At 41.4% G+C, this 18,768-nt stretch overlaps 1 protein-coding gene across 6 annotated transcripts in view; it reads right to left on the minus strand.

The window, feature by feature from the left end:
- Nucleotides 1–2,906: 2,906 nt before the first annotated feature.
- The window catches only part of DPPA3 (developmental pluripotency associated 3), a 49,905-nt gene continuing 34,043 nt past the window's right edge, over nucleotides 2,907–18,768 (minus strand). For 4 of the 6 annotated variants that reach the window (XM_041735741.1, XM_041735737.1, XM_041735739.1 and 1 more), the window contains 4 exons: nucleotides 8,405–8,579; nucleotides 5,561–5,826; nucleotides 5,119–5,151; nucleotides 2,907–3,528 (listed from right to left, as the gene is read on the minus strand). In XM_041735741.1, coding sequence (XP_041591675.1) covers nucleotides 3,418–3,528; nucleotides 5,119–5,151; nucleotides 5,561–5,826; nucleotides 8,405–8,489 — 495 coding nt within the window. In that variant the 5' untranslated portion in view covers nucleotides 8,490–8,579 and the 3' untranslated portion in view covers nucleotides 2,907–3,417. Of the gene's footprint in view, nucleotides 3,529–5,118; nucleotides 5,152–5,560; nucleotides 5,827–8,404; nucleotides 8,590–18,768 lie in introns of all 6 variants that reach the window. The other 2 variants (XM_041735740.1, XM_041735742.1) reach the window with 2 other exon arrangements.

Consider the following 18,768-nt stretch of genomic DNA (forward strand, 5'->3'; position numbering starts at 1 on the left):
TCCAAAATACACAGGACTGGACTCCCCAGGGAAAACAAAAGGAATGGAACAGGACAATTATGAGGAAAGCCCTCAGGAAACTAAATGAAACAAAGAACACACCAAGTTCGGAGGAAATGATCCAAAATGGTCCAAACAGAGAGCTATTTGAGGAGCTATCTTTAAAGATAAAAGACCCTTTTGAACCATCAGGCAAAAAGAGAAACACGTGAAGGGGTGGAGAGGGGGAAGGGGGAGCAAGCTGGCCTCAGCTCTCATTAACACTCAGCATTTACAACATTTCAACAATGCTTCTAATATCCTTGAGCAAAAGGAGACGAGTGGTCAAGAAAAAAAGAACAGTTTGAAATATTAAAGACTTCAGGGCACTGAGTCCTTTCTGAAGAAAGCACTAGAGAACAAGTGAGGAGTAACTGCAGGAAAAAGGACTTAAACTTTTTTAAAAAAAATTTTTAAGGAAAAAGGACTTTAAAAAAGGACAAAAATGGGATCCATGGGTGGCGCAGCGGTTTAGTGCCTGCCTTTGGCCCAGGGCGCGATCCTGGAGACCAGGGATCGAATCCCACGTCGGGCTCCCGGTGCATGGAGCCTGCTTCTCCCTCTGCCTGTGTCTCTGCCTCTCTCTCTCTCTCACTGTGTGCCTATCATAAATAAAATAAAAGTTTAAAAAAAAAAAGGGGGACAAAAATGGATATACAATAGTTGTTTCCGGGGATCCCTGGGTGGCTCAGCGTTTTAGCGTTTTAGCGCCTGCCTTTGGCCCCGGGGCGTGATCCTGGAGTCCCAGGATCAAGTCCCACATAGGGTTCCCAGCATGGAGCCTGCTTCTTCCCCTGCTTGTATGTCTGCCTCTTTCTTTATCTCTCATGAATAAGTAAAATCTTAAAAAAAAAGTTTCCTATGAAAACTTGAGTTCAGCAAGACAAAGCTGAATATATAATTTAATGGACTCCAATTCAAATTAAGAGGTAGAGAAGACAGAAGGGTAAGAGGGGAAAATGTAATAATCACTGCATTAGGAAAATAGGTACTAAAAGTAAAAATGTTAATGAAGTTATATGATATTTGAATTCTCCTAAATTCCCAAACTATTACACACATACAAATATAGCTGGCATGATAGAGGGAAAAAAAAAAAAAAATCACCCACCGAAACATTTTCAGATCGTGTTAGACCACAAAACCTAAATCTTTGCTGTGTAAGTCATAAGTCACAAGAATGATATAGAAAGGCTGAATATAAAGGAATTGTATAATTTTGCCTAAGTCTCTTAAATGACTCATTACATAATACTCTTGCTCAAGTTACAAGTACTTGAGGTTGAAGGGTTGTAACGTCTGAAATTTACTTCCAAATACCTCAGTAAAAAGTGTTAAGCATGGCTAACATCTAGATGAGTTGTGTACATAAGTTTATTGCTCTAGCCTTGGAAATTGTTTGAAATTTCTTAAAAAGCTAAAAATAAGTGTAGGGGCAACCTGGCTAACCCAGTCGGTGGACTTTTGATTTCAGGGTTGTGAGTTTCAGCCCCACTGAAGTAATAGTTTACATTGGGTGGAAGTTAATTTAAAATATTTTAAGACTATATTTGAGAAAGCTAGTGAGAAAGGACAAGCAGCGGGGAGAGGGAGAAGCAGGCTTCCCGCTGGGCAGGGAGCCCAATGAGAGGCTCATTCCCAAGATCCCGAGCCAAAAGCAGGTGATGCTTAATTGAGTAACCCAGGGACCTGTAAAAATAAGGCAACAACAAAAAAGTGACACCTGTTCTATATTGCAATCAGTGAGGAAATCTAACATAAAATCCCTTAACACCTGATAAATGAACTTTTTTTCATGATAAAAATCTTTTTAAAAACTTCCTTTATTTATTCATGAGACAGAGAGGCAGAGACACAGGCGAAGGAGAAGCAGGCTCCCTATGGGGAGCTCGATGTGGACCCGATCCCAGATTCCAGGATCAGGACCTGAGCCAAAGGCAGAGACCCAACCCCTGAGCCACCCAGGTGCCCAAAGAAAGGTACTTAAGAGGAAAGATGAAGAGGCACACAATAGAGCATTTGCTTTAGGCACAGGCAGTATTTCCATCTCACATCAGCCACTTCTTACGTGGTCTTGAATGGGCTTAATGAATACGGAACACATACTGTGTAATCTTGTTCCAAGTTTAACCTAACTTCAAGCCTGCCCACACTTACCATGTTGGTAGACTAGGATAGCCCGACTGGTTTTAGGTAGAATAACCCCTGAAGACCTACCTTGGTAGCAAGCAGGGGCTAACATTTAATATCCCAAGACATCACTGTTGCACTTGCCATTTATTGCAGCCAGTCCTCTCAAGTTCGTGCTTGGTTTCTGCCTCCACTCTGTTCTGAAGACCCACAGATCATCATTTCTTACCTATGTATTTATCGCATGGGATTTATTTCTTCAGCCTAGGTCTTTAGTGGCTTCTCTTATGTACGGTGTTCTTGTAAATGAACAAAACTCTGAACACGTGCTCCAATTCTATCTCCCTCCCAGTTGAGAGCTCTTCCAGAAGTTGGTATGGACAAGTATCTGTGTCCCTTAATTTCTAACCTTACCCACAAAGGTATCAAATTCCTTCCCAACAGGACAATATCACACATTAAAATGTCAGGTTACATTATAGCAATGTCATGAGGGTAAGAACTATTGTTCACTGAATACACAGCTAGCAAAAGCAATATAAAAAAATAAGATTTTTACTGCTATCACGAGGAGAAACAGGGGGACCAGCAGAGGGAGAGGGAGCAGGCTCCCCGCTAAGCAGGGAGCCTGATGTGGGGCTCAATCCCAGGACCCTGGGATCACAACCTGAGCTGAAAGCAGATATTTGACTGAGCCACCCAAACACACCCCAATAACAAGACTTTAAGTATTCAAATAAGTCTCAATTTTAATAAGATCCTCTACATACACATTTGCTACTAAAAATTGAAATAGCACATCAAGAAAATTACAATTTCTGAAAACCAGAAAAATCTACCTTATGCACACCCTCCCCTAATTATACTCTAACCAAACCACCCCAAGTTTTCTGTGTATTCCTTCTGCACAAGTTACTTGGCTTCCAATTTTTTGATGTTAGGTTTTATCTTAATGACTTTAGGCTTCTCAAACACTTAGGCACACTCAACCTAGTAGTGCTTCCTTAGGTCAAATTGAAAAGTGGACATAAACTGAAACCATTCAAATGCAAACTACAGGAACTGAAGTCATTCAAATGAAAACTACAGGAATCCTCACAAACTAATATCAAACTGGAATAGATACAAGACAGTTTATATCATAGATTATTAAAATATTACAATTTGTCTTAACATAGAACAGCTTTCCCGAGCTGCTGCATAACGATCCTAGAATTATTAATCAGAGGAAATAGTACAAGTTTATGTTTACATTGGCTCCGTGTCATAATTTTTCTCCATGCTGGTATCCTCAGAAACATCTTTATGATACAGGCAATAATGACAGGTACATCTAAATCTTTCCACTCTGGATTCACCCTGGGGGGAGGGGAGTGGAGAAATGGATTAATTGCACCATGAGCTGTAAACAACCCTCAAATCTAGGCTTGGTTTTTATTAATAACCTTTTTTTTTAAAACATTTTTTTAAATCTTTATTTATGATAGTCACAGAGAGAGAGAAAGAGGCAGAGACACAGGCAGAGGGAGAAGCAGGCTCCATGCACCGGGAGCCCAATGTGGGATTCGATCCCGGGTCTCCAGGATCGCGCCCTGGGCCAAAGGCAGGCGCCAAACCGCTGCGCCACCCAGGGATCCCTATTAATAACCTTTTTAAGTAGACTACACACAGAGCATGGAGCCCATGCGGGGCTTGAACTCACCACCTAGATCAAGACAGGAGCTGAGATCAAGAGGCAGATGCTTAACCAACTGAGCCACCCAGCAGAGCCACCCCTAGAATAGCCCTTGGAATACACCTTTTTTAGGGACAATGAGGCAGGATTGAAACGTGGGTACAAAAGAATGCCATATTGTGGGTCATTATGTGATGGTAACAGCTGATTGTCCAACAAAAATATATTCTGGTGTCATTCTCTGAAGGTCTTAAATGGGAGTGATTACTTCTCAACACTGAACTCAGGTTGTATGCCCTCTTACTACGGAGTATTATCATGACCGTTTTTTGAGAACATTTTATTGGGGGATCCCTGGGTGGCGCAGCGGTCTGGCGCCTGCCTTTGGCCCAGGGCGCGATCCTGGAGACCCGGCATCGAAACCCACGTTGGGCTCCCGGTGCATGGAGCCTGCTTCTCCCTCTGCCTGTGTCTCTCCTCTCTTTCTATCATAAATAAATTAAAAAAAAAAAAAAAACATTTTATTTAGGGGGGGGGCGGGCTCAGTGGACAGAAACAGAGGGAGAAGCAGGCTCCATGAAGGGAGCCAGATGTGGGACCCAATCGCAGGACTCCAGATCATGCCCTGGGCCGAAAGCAGGCACCAAACCGCTGAGCCACCCAGGAATCCCTCCATGACCATGTTTTTGACAGCACTTCAAGTACAAATATAGCACACCAAGAGTTGGCCTTAATGTAAGAAATAGACTGGAGGTGATGTCAGTGTAGGTTCATCAACTACCAATTTATCATCCTGGCATGGAATGTTCACAGTGGAGGAGACTGTTCAGGAGGTATGTGGGAATGCTCGACTTTCTGATCAATTTTGCTATTAACCAAACTACACTAAAAATTACAAATATGAATGGATTTCTCCAGAGCTGTGCTCGCTTCGGCAGCACATATACTAAAATTGGATTTCTCCAGAGTTTCTGGATATTCAGAAAAATCAAAGTCAATTTACCTTTCCTTCTCTCAAAAAGAAAAACCAAGAAATAGGGTGCCTGGGTGGCTCAGTTGGTTAAGCGTCTGCCTTCAGCTCAGGTCACTTTCCCAGGGGCCCTGGGACTGAGACCCGCGTCTCGGGCTTCCTGCTCAGTGGAAAGACCGTTTCTCTCTCTCTGTCACTCCCCTTGCTTATGCAGTCTTACTCTGTTACATGGATAAATAACATCTTTTAGAATACAAATCAGATACCCACCCACATGTATCATTTGAAAAAAATCTTATTTTACCTCAATTTCCTGCTCTGGTAGATCCTTTTGAAGCTTTATGGGAAGAAAAAAAAAATGATTGAAAGTTAGATTACTAATATTATATATCTACTGGAAGATAAAAATTGGAGAATGTTAAGAATCCAAGTCTTGGGCAGCCCCGGTGGCGCAGCGGTTTAGTGCTGTCTGCAGCCCAGGGCGTGATCCTGGAGACCCAGGATCGAGTCCCGCATCGGGCTTCCTGCATGGGGCCTGCTTCTCCCTCTGCCTGTGTCTCTGCCTCTCTCTCTCTAAATGAATAAATAAAATCTTAAAAAAAAAAAAAAAATCCAAGTCTTATTCACACCCTGCGCTCACCAGGATAGTTGAGTGACTGCTGCTCATCATTCTTAATTGCTTGTGCACCTCCACTCCCCCACCCCCACCCCCATGGGGAAACGCTGTCTAGATCACAGGAACCTACCATGGACCGCTTGTTGAGGTAGCGCTGGTACTGAATCAATCGAATCATCCTCTCCATCCTTTCTTTCCTAGCAGTTAACAGAGTCCTCACTCCACTCCTCTTCCTGTTGTTGCTGAGGATGCGGTCAACAAGCCCCTGTGGTTTCTTCTCTCTCTCCTGCTGCTGGGGTGGATAATCTGGTAGCGGGGAAGGGAGTTTGATACTAGGGTCGAGAGTCAGTTTGCTAAGGTTCTTTACTAACACTTCGGACATGGTTTGAACAGCTGCTGAAAGAAAAGAGAAAGATCCATTAGGATGCATTCCATCATCCAGTAGTTACTGGTCTCAGGCTGCAAGTAGGTCTGCTCTTAAGCAGATCAAGGATGGACAATGGGAGGTTTTTCAGGGTGGAAGATCACATAGCACGTTACCTACTGTGCCATCTAACACACTGCACATGGTGAGAGGGTTTGAGAACATGCTTAAGAATCTGCTTTGATAAAAAAAAAAAAAAAAAAGGGATCCCTGGGTGGCGCAGCGGTTTGGCGCCTGCCTTTGGCCCAGGGCGCGATCCTGGAGACCCGGGATCGAATCCCACATCAGGCTCCCGGTGCATGGAGCCTGCTTCTCCCTCCGCCTGTGTCTCTGCCTCTCTCTCTCTCTCTGTGACTATCATAAATAAATAAATAAATAAATAAAATAAAATAAAAAATAAATAAAAAAAGAATCTGCTTTGAGGGGATCCCTGGGTGGCGCAGCGGTTTGGTGCCTGCCTTTGGCCCGGGGCGCGATCCTGGGGACCCGGGGTCGAGTCCCACGTGGGGCTCCCGGTGCATGGAGCCTGCTTCTCCCTCTGCCTGTGTCTCTGCCTCTCTCTATCATAAAAAAAAAAAAAAAAAAAAAAAAAAATCTGCTTTGATGGGGGGCACCTGGGTGGCTCAGTTGGCTAAGCAGTTGACTCTTGATCCCAGCTCAGGTGTTGATCTCATGATCTCAGGGTCCTGGGACAGATAGAGCTCCCTGTCCAGCTCTGTACTCAGTATGGAGTCAGCTTGTCCCTCTCCCTCTTGCACTCTAGCTCTAAAAATAAATAAAACCCTAAAAAATAATCCATTATGATGGGAAACAGTTTGTTCTTTTTTATTTATTTTATTTTTATCTTTTTTGAAACCGTTTGTTCTTAAAAAAAAAAAAAAATCCACCCCCTTCCTATTTTGGTAGTTCTGAAGGTTATTTTTCCCCTACAGGGACAAAGGATACCTAAGTGTATGATTCCAATTGGAATAACATGGGACCCCCCCCTCCCCAAAAAATTCAGGTATTGGCAGTTTTTCCATTTTCACTTCTGTTAATTTGTAATAGAAGGTGGGGGCGGACAACAAAGTACCAATGCAAGTCAAAAAATCAGTAAACAAGTTTCAGCAGCTCAACTTGGTAACAATTATTCCCCTCTTTGGGATACCTGAGTAGCTCAACACTTGAGCATCTGCCTTCCACTCAGGGCCTGATCCTGGGTCCAGGGATGGAGTCCTGCATCGGGCTTCCTGCAGGGAGCCTGCTTCTCCCTCTGCCTGTGTCTCTCTCTGTGGCTCTCTCATGAATATATAAAGTCTTTAAAAAATTACACACCTCTTCAGTTTTCTTAGGCACACACTGTGAAATAGACAAACCCCAAATACAACAGTCCTTATACAAAACTAGGAAGCTGAACTGGCTGTTACCCTCTTCACTTATATCCAACCATTTCATGGTATGAACTCAAACACTCCTTTGTTTTGGGATGGGAGATCAGCCACTCACTTGCCTCTCTGATCCAAACCATTATGCATACCCCATACTCATATCTCATATAAAGGAGTTAACATTAATTCTTCCTGATGAAAGCATTAAGAGTCAGGATCCATTTCACTTCTAGGGACTTGTGCACAAGTAATAAAGTTCCCTAGTTGTGAAGCCATTAGGTACTAAGAGTCAAGGAAACGCAGAGATAGAATTATACAGATATTCTCTTCACTAATCTTCCCCCTATATATACCCACCCAGATTCTTTCCTCAAAGGAGGTGGGTGGGGTGGGCAGGTCTGGATTGGGAAGGGGATGCTGCCGGAATATTAAATATCAGTAAGCTTCCCACCCAGCTTTCTAGCTGCCCAGTGAGGATTGGCTCGGGGTTACCTACCACCACCCAGCCCCACCATTAGTCAGGGTAGTGAGGTTTCAAGTCCATTGGTTTTCTGTGGCCAAGCGTGGGATTGGGTAAAGCTCCAAGAAATAAGTTTTGGTACAGGTGGAACCCAAGGAGAGGACCCCGTTAATATTTCTGGAGCACTGTTCCTAAGAAAGCCCTCCAGAGTTTGTCCTACTAATTTACATTATAGAGCACATTCACTGGCTTTTTTAAGTGTGTCCCTTGGATTTCCTCTGAAGAGCCACTTGGTTTATTAACATTCCTAAAGGATAAATTCAGCTGCAAAACCAGTCCAGAGAAGTTTGGGGAGATGAAGAAAAACTTTAGGTTATTCTGGAGTTCAGGTTTCTTGTATTTTGTTCCTTTTTATCATTCCTGATCCGTATGGCTAATAGGCAGACATTTTGAGCCAGGACCTAGAAGGATTCCAATTGCTCTTCCCCAGAAGCTGGGTTGGAAACATTTAAGTGTTCCTGAGTGTAGAAAGCAGAGAATGCAGGCCTCAACCCTCCTTCCCCAGTCTTCCTTTGCGTTGTTTATCACTGGGGGTACCCACACGACCTAGGCCCTCCTGCCTGGATGGAAGAAGTTTTTCACTTCGCTGCATTCCTCCTTAAGACTGAAGTCAACTTAAGGAAGGCAACCTCTTCACTCGAATAAAGGGTACATCCGACTTACCTGAACCTTCCTGAGAGTGCTCTTCAGGAAACATCTGAGAGGATCCCGGGGCCCAGGCTGGGTGCAGCTGCTTTGGTGAATCCATTGAAACCCTAGTTGTGGACTGAAGCTCCTGGATCTTCGGGTGCCAGTGGGAGGTGATGCTCAAGACTCAAACTTGCTAGCCTGGGAAGAACTTTAGAGCCCAGAAAGAGCAAGAAAAAAATCCAAATTCCAACAAAGCCTGGCGTGGCAAGAGGAAGAACAAACCTCAAAGTTTCGGTCGGGTTTCCTCTTAAAACGAAAGATAAGCCAATGAGCCAGCCTATTTTAATGTAAATGCTAATGGTTAAGGGGATAAGGTGAGTGGGCGTAGTAGTATTAGTGGACTAATAGGGTAATTCTTCATCTGCTCTGCATCAAAACAATCATACTCTCTGTCACGTAGGCTGGAAAATTGTAAAAGAGCCTCGGTGCTTGTGTCTCCCAAGGGCTGCCTCAAAAATCAGTTTTTCTCGAACTACTTCTGGAGATGGTTACAGGTTTGTGGACTGGGCTTTAAAGTGTTATAGTGCGGAGATGAAGGGTGGTCCCCCCCAACTGTTAATTATTTCCCAATTAAATTAACTGAGAAAGGGACAGCTGGGTTGCTCAGTGGTTGAGCATCTGCCTTCAGCTCAGGTTTGGATCCCAGGATCGAGTCCCACATCCCTCTGCCTGTGTCTCTGCCTCTTTCTGTGTGTCTCTCATGAATAAATAAATAAAATATTTTTAAAAAAATTAACTGAGAAAGTCCCTAAAAGTTTTCCTTGGGGACGCCTGTGTGGCTCAATGTTAATTGAGCGGTTGCCTTTGGCTCAGGGCGTGGTCCTGGAGTCCCTGGATTGAGTGAAAAGTTTTTCTCATCTCTGACACATTTAAACCTGTGGATGCCAGTAAGGGAATGAGAGGAGAAATGAAGTGTCTTTTCAAATTTTTTTTGGAAGTGTGTCTTACAAATACTTTAATAGCTTGATGTTTTATGGATGTGTACTTTGGATCTATAATCTTAGTTTGTCTTATGGACAAGTAATTGAATTGCAATTAACATTTGTGAGCAGCTGAGATTAACTAAATGTATAAGCTCTCACCCCCACCCCAATACTGTACTGAACTCGGGCAAAGAGCACCCACATTAACTGCTGATTGCCTGCAGGAGGTGGGAGAACAAGTTACCCCCCAAACATGTTTTTCCCATCTTCTATGTGCAGTTTTCCTTAAACCCCCTGTAGCTGGAAATCATGAGAAAATACTCAAAGGCAATCTTGCTTCTTTTTACTAAAAAGCAAAAGTCGAAGTTATGATCAAGAGATATTTTGGAGATGGGGAACAGCCATAAAGGGATTTGAGGTTGCAATTTTTTATTCACGTGGTTCTCAAAAAGTATGGCCTTCAGACAGCATCAACAGCACCTGGTAACTTGTTGGATTCGATTAGAAAGCAGTGAGCACCAACCCAGATCCAAGGAATCAGAGCCGGCCCAGCAGTTTGGCAGGGCCTCCCAGGTGATCCTGCTCTGTGCTAAAGTTTAAGGAGCACTGCTTTATGGCACTCTTAACTCTCCACGCCTGTTGTGTTCTCAGATGTTCTCCCCTTTGCCCTGGGTACCGGTCCTGCAGCAGTGTCTCAGAATTTCGTTGGAGAAGTAAGGGCAACAATCAGACTGAAGGAGATGTGAGATGACAAGCGTGAAAAGGGCTGGCATAGACTCTCACTCAAAAGATCCAGACAAAAAAAAAAAAAAAACAAGATCCAGACTTAGAGGAGAGCCATTGCTACTGGAAGGTGTGGGATGTGGATGGTGGAGATTCAATTTGCTTCAACATAGAGAAGCTGAGCCAAAAGAAGGTTAAAAAATATGAGAGACAAGAGGATAGTTGGGGAAACACTCCCTAAATATGCTTTAAAAAGATTAGATCTTAAAAATCTTTAAAAATTATAACACTTTTCTAGTTAACCTGTTTTTTTCTTTATAGTATGAAAGATGAGGTTAGAGGCCAAATGGATTGAAACAACTTGAAAAAAAATCCACAAAAACAAAACCCAGACTGTAAAAGAACACATCAAGAAAACGATCCCTAGGGGCAGCCTTGGTGGCTCAGCGGTTTAGTGCCGCCTTTAGTCCAGGGCCTGATCCTGGAGGCCCGGGATCGAGTCCCACATCAGGCTCTCTGCATGGAGCCTGCTTCTCTCTCTCTCTCTCTCTGTCTCTCATGAATAAATAAATAAAATCTTTTAAAAAAAAAAGAAAACGATCCCTAATTTCTCCAGAGATAAGAAATCCTATGTAGTATTTTTGAAACAGGATGCACCTTCTAGAACAGGAAAACGGAAAAAAAAAAAAAAACCCTGGAAATTAGAAGTTTGGTATTAGAAACAACAACAAAAAAATGGTTTAAAGATAAAATCAAAGATATCCCCTTAATAAAGTAAAGCAGAACCACAAACATGTAAAATAGAGCAAATATAAGAAAACGAGAATTTTAAGGGACGCCTGGGTGGCTTAATGATCGAACGTCTGCTTTCAGCTCAGGGAGTGATCCCAGGGTCCTGGATCAAGCCCTACATCGGGCTCTCCTCAGGGAGCCTGCTTCTCCCTCTGCATACGTCTCTGTCTCTCTGTATGTCTCATGAATAAAAAAATAAAATTAAAAAAAAAAAAAAGAAAAGGTGAGAATTTTAAGATTCGGAATATAATGGCTTCAGATTCCCCAACAACACTGAATGTTAGAGGATAGTGGAGAAAAACCTTCCAAATTCTGAAGGAAAGTGCTTTCCAACCTAGAATTCTGTATATAGTCAAAGTATTGAGCATGTATGGAACATTCTCGGATACTCAAAAATGTCACCACCAGGAGAGATTCCTTTGTCTTGTGGGAAATGAACTGGATACAAGAACACTACCAGGTAAGTACTCTTAAGGTCATGAAACAGAAAGGCTCACCAACCACATTAAAAAGCTCCTATCAGGCAGGGCAGCCCGGGTGGCTCAGTAGTTTAGCGCCGTGTTTATCCCAGGGTGTGATCCTGGAGACCTGGGATTGAGTCCTACGTCAGGCCACATGCTTGGAGCCTACTTCTCTCTCTGCCTCTCTCTGTGTCTCTCATGAATAAATAAATAAAATCTTAAAAAAAGAAAAAGCTATCTCACTATATTTCAATTTAAGGTGCACAGCAAAAAGCAAGTGATGAGGTAAACAGATGGATTCAGAATGTTAAAAACTAGATAACAGGCTCAAAATGGAGTTGTTCCTGCTACGCTCCATATCACCAAATTGATACTGAATGTAATTAGTTTTGGCTCTCCCAGAAGTGAAATCTGAAGCCAGGAGTCTCCTGATTGGCGAGTTAGGGAATCTGCCAGTAGACCTCTGCCATTCCCAACAGGAAAGTCCCCTTGTATTAACCAATCTACTTTTTCACCCAGTACCACTTCCTTACTCCTACTCCCTTCTGCCTATAAAATCTCTTTTCTTGTTTACCACTTTAGAATTCCTTTCTACCTGCTAGATTGGATGTTGCCCAATTTCTGAATTATTGAATAAAGCCAATATGATCTTTAAAATTGATTCCACGAATTTTGTTTTTTCGGGAAATAGGATACAGTCGAGACGGATCTTAGTTCCCAAGCTAAGGGATATGCAGTCGATAGACTTCAATACATAGTCCCCTAAAATATGACATCTTGGCTGATCAAATATTTTAAGCTGAGAGTTGCCCTTCCCATACCTGCAAGAAATGAACATCCTCATCTCCAAGACAGAGGGACACTGATAAGAATCCAAATGAAGGGGCACCTGAGTGGCTCAGTGGGTTACGTGTCTGACTCTTGGTTTTGGCTCAAGTCATGATCTCAGGGTCCTGGGACCAAGCTCCACATCAGGCTTGTGCTGCAGAGTCTTCTTGAGATTCTCTCCTCTACCCCTTCCCTGCCCCACACCCAGCACTCTCTCATATAAATAAATAAAATTTTTTAAGGTTTTATTTATTTATTTGAGAGAGAGCACAAGCATGGGGATCAGAAGAGGGAGAGGGAGAAGTAGGCGCCCCACCAAGCAGGGAGCCCAATGTGGGACTCAATCCCAAGACCCTGGGATCATGACCTGAGCACCCCAGGTACCCCTAAATAATGTTTTTTGTTTGTTTGTTTGTTTTTAAGAACCGAAATGAACAGGCCTTGCTAAGTTTCCCCTTTCACTATAATTACCTCATACTCCTTAACCCATGACTGTCCACTCTTCATCAAATCTAGCATAAAAAGATTCAGCTTACCCACTTGTTCGGTCTTCGTTTCCTTATGAAGGCTGCTGTAAGTAAAATTTATACTGAGTGAATGTGTATGCTTTTCCCTTGCTAATCTGCCTTTGTCAGTTTAAGTTTTAGACCCAGTCAGAGACCTTAACAGGGTCAGGAAAGCTTCTTCCTTCCTCACACACTGTTTATATATGTTCATCTCTTGACTGCTTCATCCTTCACCTTTCATGGGGTTGTCATGAGAACCAAAGCTGAGGTTTGAGGAAAGAGCCCCTAAACAGAGAGTGCCAGGTACCAAGAACGCACCCTGTTTCCACCAGTGGCCATAGCTGTAGCTGGCCAATTAGCCTGGTGAGCAATCATGAATTTTGTTTGCATTTCAAGCGCAGAGCCTATGTGGTCCCACAATGAGATAATAGTGGGTACCACTAATGCGTTACTGACCGTTGACATAGTTGTCACTCACAGGTGATATGATCATGACTTGTTTTTTCCATCCTTTTCTTTCTGTAAGTAATAACTTTTTTTTTTTTTTAAGATTTATTTATTCATGAGAGACACACACAGAAAGAGGCAGAGACACAGGCAGAGGGAGAAGCAGGACCCTGATCCAGGACTCAATCCCAGGACCAGGATCCCAAGACCCTGGATACACAACCTAAGCCAAGGGCAGATGCTCAACCACTGAGCCACCCAGGTGCCGCTTGTAATATTGATTACTATTTTACTTACTGGATATATATTTTATAACCTACTGTATGTTTAAACACACATAATGAAATCTGCCTATATCGCATGTGCTAGTTATTTAGTGAGCATCCACACTTAACTATGAGTTTCATCTTTGTCTCATAAGCTGCTAGCTTAAGGGTATCATCCATCCCATTTCTTTTTTCCCTCTATTGCAGAATTGAATACACTCAAATAACATTTTATTTTATTTTATTTATTTATTTTCAAATAACGTTTTAAATGCACATTATATATGGTGCCTGAGTGGCTTAGTGGTTGAGCATCTGGGGTTAGTGGTTGAGCAATCCTGGGATTGGGTCTCACATTGGGCTTCTTCCAGGAGGCCTGCTTCTCCCTGTGCCTATGTCTCTGCCTTTCTCTCTGTGTCTCTCTTGAATAAATAAAAAAATTTTTTAAATCAAAAGAAGAAAAAGCACATTATATATACATCAATGAGAGAAAGTTATATGATCTCACTTATATGAGGAATTTAAGAAACAAAACATAGAAGCATAGGGGAAGGGAGGGAAATATAAAACAAGATGAAATCATGGAGACAAACCATAAGAGACAATCATAGGAAACAAATTGAGGGTTGCTGAAGGGAAGGAGGAAGGAGGGATGGGACAACGGGGTAACAGGCATTAAAGAGGGCACTTTTTTTGATGTGATGAGCAGTGGGTGTTATATGCACCTGATGAATCACTGAACACTTCTCTCTCTCTGAAACTGCATTAGGTGTTATTTAATTGAATTTAAATTTTATAAATAAATAAATACATACATTTTATAAATAAAGAAATAAATACATGCACCTTATACCTTTTACTAGGAATGCTGATCTAACTAAAACAGAAAATAACCAAATTAGAAGGAAAAGGAGATTTGAAATTTGTGAATGTGTGGTAGAGGAGAAGATAAAGCTAAATCTCTGTTGAAAGTCATTAATAATGCCCAATACCAAAAAAAGGAAGGAAGGAAGGAAGAGAGAGAAGGAGACAAATATATAAAATCAAGAAATATCATTATAAACATGCTATTTTGAAATATGGAGATAAACACACACACACACACACACACACATACACACACAGAAAATCCGCCAAAAAAATTTAAGGTCGGTGCTCCTCAGAAATAAAATGGAGAGGGCAGCTGAAGACAGTCTTCACAAATCCACAATTGTGGGCTACTTTACAGAATATGCACATATAACTTTTTAAAAAATAGAAAATAGGAAATATTCAGAAAATAGGAAGTATTCAGGAAACAAGAATGAACATGTTTCACGCTTAGGTTAGGAAAGGTGGGGTTTTTAGGGAGAATATGAAAAGTTTGAGGAGATTCAAAATGTGGAAAGGAACAATATAATTACAAAAACGTTGCCAGATTTCATACAGAAAATCAAGAACCATGGGACGCCTGGGTGGCTCAGCAGTTGAGTGCCTGCCTTCCGCCCAGGGCGTGATCCTGGCTTCCTGCATGGAGCTGCTTCTCCCTCTGCCTATGTCTCTGCCTCTGTCTCTCTCTTTCTCTCTCCATGTATCTCATGAATAGATAAATAAAATCTTAAAAAAAAAAAAAGAAAAGAAAAAGAAAATCAAGAACCAAGTTAGATTTATTTTTTTTATTTTTTATTTTTAGATTTTTTTTTAAATTTTTTTTTAAATTTTTTTTTTTTTTTTTTTTAATTTATGATAGTCACAGAGAGCGAGAGAGAGGCAGAGACACAGGCAGAGGGAGAAGCAGGCTCCATGCACCGGGAGCCCGATGTGGGATTCGATCCCGGGTCTCCAGGATCGCGCCCTGGGCCAAAGGCAGGCGCCAAACCACTGCGCCACCCAGGGATCCCTATTTTTAGATTTTATTTATTTATTCATGAGAGACACAGAGAGAGAGAGAGAGAGAGAGAGAGAGGCAGAGACACAGGCAGAGGGAGAAGCAGGCTCCATGCAGGAAGCCCAATGTGGGACTCGATCCTGGTACTCTGCGATCACTCCCTGAGCCAAAGGCAGATGCTCAACTGCTGAGCCACCCAGGCGTCCCCCAAGTTAGATTTAAAGGACAAATAATACAGTAAAAAAAGAAAGAGAGAAAGAAAGAAATTGCAGCATATATGACAGATAAAGAACACAATAATACTAATGAATAATGAATAAGAATCCAGGGGGCAGCAGGCTGGCTCAGTCTGAGGAATCTGCAACTCTTGATCTTAGACTCCTAGGTTCAAGCCCCACATTGGGTGTAGAGATTACCTAAATGAATAAAACAACAACAAAATCTATTAGATGAATTTCAAAAAAACCCAAAGATTTCTCATCTGAGGAAGTATGAGTAAACTAACGTGTAAAATATTTCACTTCTACTCAAGTTCTAAAACCCTAATTCAGATAGCTTTTAAACTATTTCATGGAAATTTTAGAATAGATAATACTAGGAAAGATGTATTGTGAGATTAGCATTTCCCATAGTTGGCAGCTGTGAATGAAATCTTTGAAATATTGTCTAACAATAGATATTAAGAGCTTTAAAATACATACATGCAAAACACGAGATTTGAGACCAGGTAAACTCTTCAATTATCTCTAGTACCTAACACATTACAGATTCATAGACATGAAACACTTGCTTGTTGAGTGAATTAACACTTAAGACCAACATCTCTACTTAGAGTATTATTAAAAACCAAATTCAACTGAGTACATTTTAAAGATCTATATTGGCTTTCTTCAACGATCTATGAATGGGACGGCAACCCATCTAGTGGATAGATTGGAGCTCCCAGGACTGCACAAAATGAAGGGAGACGGGAGCATCAAGGACATTACACCAGGTAAAAAAGCTCATTGGAAAAAATAAATAAATAAATAAATAAATAAATAAATAAGCTCATTGGTTATTGCAAGGTCACTTTCCTTTAGGGGATGTTGGGATTCCATCAGGCCGACTACCTAACTAGTGTTGATCAGGCGATTCCTGATTGATTGGTTTAAGATATCATCTCTGGGAGAGCTGAGACTATAATTAAGTCTCAGTTTGATGAAGTGTGTCTTAACATAAGTGAGTCATCTTGGGCATGTTACCTTGGTTCTAATGCTATCAAAATGGGCACAGATGTCCAAGGGAATCTCAGACACATAAACATATGGTGAACCAATGCATACCATTTACATTTTCCATTTTTGAAAGTTGGAAATATGAATTATCTTTTCTTAGTAAGAACTAATAGCTAGGATTACAAAATAGAGCTGGGGGAAGAGAGCTTAATAGGAAGAAGGAAAAGAGGAAAGAGAGAGCAGCTGGGAAGCTGTTCCAACCCATGTAAGGGCTTGAATTCTCTCAGATGTTGGGGCTCTTTTCCAGACATCAAGAACTGTTGATGTTTTCAAGGGATAGTGTTATTTAATTAAATAGAAGGAAAGGAGAAACCAATGTATCAAACAATTTGCTCATACAAGTTACAGTTCCATGGATATATTATTTTTAAAGTAAATTAACGTCACAATTGCAAAATATATGTGTAACTAATATCTTTTTGGGTTCTGCATGATTTACTATTTTGCAAGGAGAGATGTTAATGATGTAGTATTTTAAAAAATGTCTTGAAATATAATTGACATGACATCACGTAAGGTTAATAAAAATGGTGTGTTCATTTGATTCATTTATATATTGTAATACGATTCCACTTTGGGGTTAGCTAACACCTCTATCACATCACATAATTATTTATTTCACGAGGAAGAAATTAAAATCTAGTCCTTTAGCAACTTTCAAGTTTACAACATGGTATTGTTGTCTATAATCACTATTTTGTGATCAGAGCTCCAGAACTCATTTATGTACTAGTTGCACGTGATTTATTCTTCTACTATCCCTAGTGCTTTGTTATTTGTTTCTTCCTGTTGTTCTCCACTACCCTCAACAGAAGACAAAGTAGGAAACCCACAGGAGGTGAAAGAAGTGTTTGACAGGAAAAGCTTCAGAGAACTGGTCCCAGTTAGCTCCAAATTTTTCTGTTGGGGAAGATTGCCACTATTCTCCCTTTTGTCCTATAATACACAGGCCTAGCTTGCAAAGCAGGGTGGATTTTTAGGCAATCTCAAAGAGATACAACTAGAAAAGATAGGCTTTTTTTTTTCTTTTTTTTTTTTTAAGATAGGCTTTTTAAATTTTCCAATAGAATTGTGGAAGTTGCGGTTTTGTGAGAGAATAGAATTGGAAGCATATCAGTTCTAATTCAATCTCAATACCCACCCACTTAATTCTTTCAGTCAATGGTTCATTTCTTTTTAAATGGACTGGCAGATGGGTTTATTTGATAGGCTAAAAAGGGGTAAGAGCTGAATTTCTAGGCCAGTCCCACCTACCATTTTATTGGAAGTCTGCTGTAATTGAGCTAAAGTTGTTTTTCAGATCAACTTGAAGCAAAATATCGCCTCTCGGACAGACCTCTGGGAGAAGGTCAGATCTAGATCTGTTCAGATCTAGGTGGAAGTTCAAGCTGTGACTAGAGAGCTCCATGGACCCGCCGAAGAAGTTTCCTTTGAACTTCAGGATTCACAGATGGGCAGGGGAGAAAATTAAGGGGAAGACACAGATAAGCCTGATAACTCCCTTCTTGACAATGGGTAATTTCAGATTCCTTGTATTAATTTCCAGGCCTTGAAGGAGGAAAAAACTAAGTACACTTCCTCAAGCCAGAAGCAGAAAGCTTGTAAGTTCCTCCTGTGGCAAAACAGGAGGGCAAAGGGAAAATCTGTTAAGGGTGAACTACATTATTGAACTATGTTAACAATGCATTGTTAAAAACACACACACACACACACACACACACACAATGCATTGTTAAGAACAAGACAACAGGGATCCCTGGGTGGCGCAGCGGGCGATCCTGGAGACCTGGGATCCAATCCCACGTGGGGCTCCTGGTGCATAGAGCCTGCTTCTCTCTCTGCCTCTCTCTCTCTCTCTCTCTCTCTCTCTCTGTGTGTGACTATCATAAATAAATAAAAATAAAAAGTAAATAAAAAAAAGAACAAGACAACATGTTGGCAAATTGAATTTAAATTAAAAAAAAAAAAAAAAGACCACAGGCACGAAATGGAGTCACTTGCACTAAGCCCCACCTCACCAAACCTAGAATTAATTACAACTTTGGCTCTTCTAGAAATGGAATCTCAAACCTGCCAATCAGGGATCACCTGATCAGCCAGTGCTAGGTAGGTAAGCTGATAGATTACTTTATTATTCCCTAAAGGTAAGTAACCTTGTCAGAACCAAGCTGCTTTTTTGCCTAAGTATAATGTCCTGTTCCTGTTCTCTTCTGCCTTTAATTTTGTACAGCTCGCAGGAGCTCTTTT

The sequence above is a fragment of the Vulpes lagopus genome, chromosome 21 (assembly GCF_018345385.1).
Source record: "Vulpes lagopus strain Blue_001 chromosome 21, ASM1834538v1, whole genome shotgun sequence".
NCBI classification, from domain to species: domain Eukaryota; kingdom Metazoa; phylum Chordata; class Mammalia; order Carnivora; family Canidae; genus Vulpes; species Vulpes lagopus.